General features: G+C 58.0%; 1 protein-coding gene across 1 annotated transcript in view; it reads right to left on the bottom strand.

The window, feature by feature from the left end:
• Positions 1 to 489: 489 nt before the first annotated feature.
• The window catches only part of KBTBD13 (kelch repeat and BTB (POZ) domain containing 13), a 1,366-nt gene continuing 1,007 nt past the window's right edge, over positions 490 to 848 (bottom strand). Inside the window, exon 3 of the mRNA XM_009877684.1 lies at positions 490 to 843. Coding sequence (XP_009875986.1) covers positions 490 to 843 — 354 coding nt within the window. The remainder of the gene's footprint in view (positions 844 to 848) is intronic.

Genomic DNA, 848 nt, shown 5'->3' with positions numbered 1-848 from the left:
ATTTTCCTTCAGAAGAGGGAAGGGGAAAAAAAAACAAACCCCAGGAGTAATGAAAAACACAATTTGGGTTTTTTTTTTTATATAGCTTTCCTTTTAATTCCAGGATATCATGAATGAGTTCCCATCGGAGCAGAGAGGAGGTGGGCTGCTGCACATTTTCAGAGCGCGGTCAGAATAAATAAAACCCGTGTTTGCATCTCTCTGGTATCTGTCCTCTGCAGAAGGCATGAAGCCCTGCCCGTGGTTGGCTCGTGAGCCCACGCCTGGCAGGACTTTGCACGTAGCGCATGTGGCACAGGCGAAGGCAGGAGGCAGCTGCCTGCAGCCCCTTTCCCTCTGGGGCTAGTGTCACCTCCAAGGTCCAACATGGCACGTCCATGGACCTGAGCACGGCTCTGGGGAGGAGGAGAGGAGCATTGGGGAAATGGCAGATGCAGAGCCAAGGCCACGGGAAAGGAGAACATCCCCATGTGGGATGGGGGGGGCCACCTACGTCGCGACGTCATGGTCACGTCTCGGCAGCCGCAGGAGGAAGGTCTGCAGGGAGCCGCTGCGTGGGAAACCCGCCCGCTCCTTTTTGAACCTCCAGGTCTCCTCTTCCACCGAGTAGAGGAGCGTCAGCATCTTGTTGACGGTGTAGACAGTGTCCCCCCTGATGACGGCGGTGAAGAGGGCTCCTTTGCTGTTGAGGAACTGCCCGGGCAGGGCGGTCCACTGCCGCGACGTCAGGTTGAAGCAGTCGATGACGCAACGCAAGAAGTCATCCGAGGGGCCGTTGCGCATGACGTAGAGGTTGTCGCGGTGGGCCACCCTGCCGGGCCCGTAGGTCTGGGGGCGGCTTGGCTCGG

The sequence above is a fragment of the Apaloderma vittatum genome, unplaced genomic scaffold (assembly GCF_000703405.1).
Source record: "Apaloderma vittatum isolate BGI_N311 unplaced genomic scaffold, ASM70340v1 scaffold16131, whole genome shotgun sequence".
In the NCBI taxonomy this organism is placed as follows: Eukaryota; Metazoa; Chordata; class Aves; order Trogoniformes; family Trogonidae; genus Apaloderma; species Apaloderma vittatum.
The sequence above is the reverse complement of the archived record's forward strand: the minus strand, read 5'-3'. Positions and strand labels throughout refer to the sequence as shown.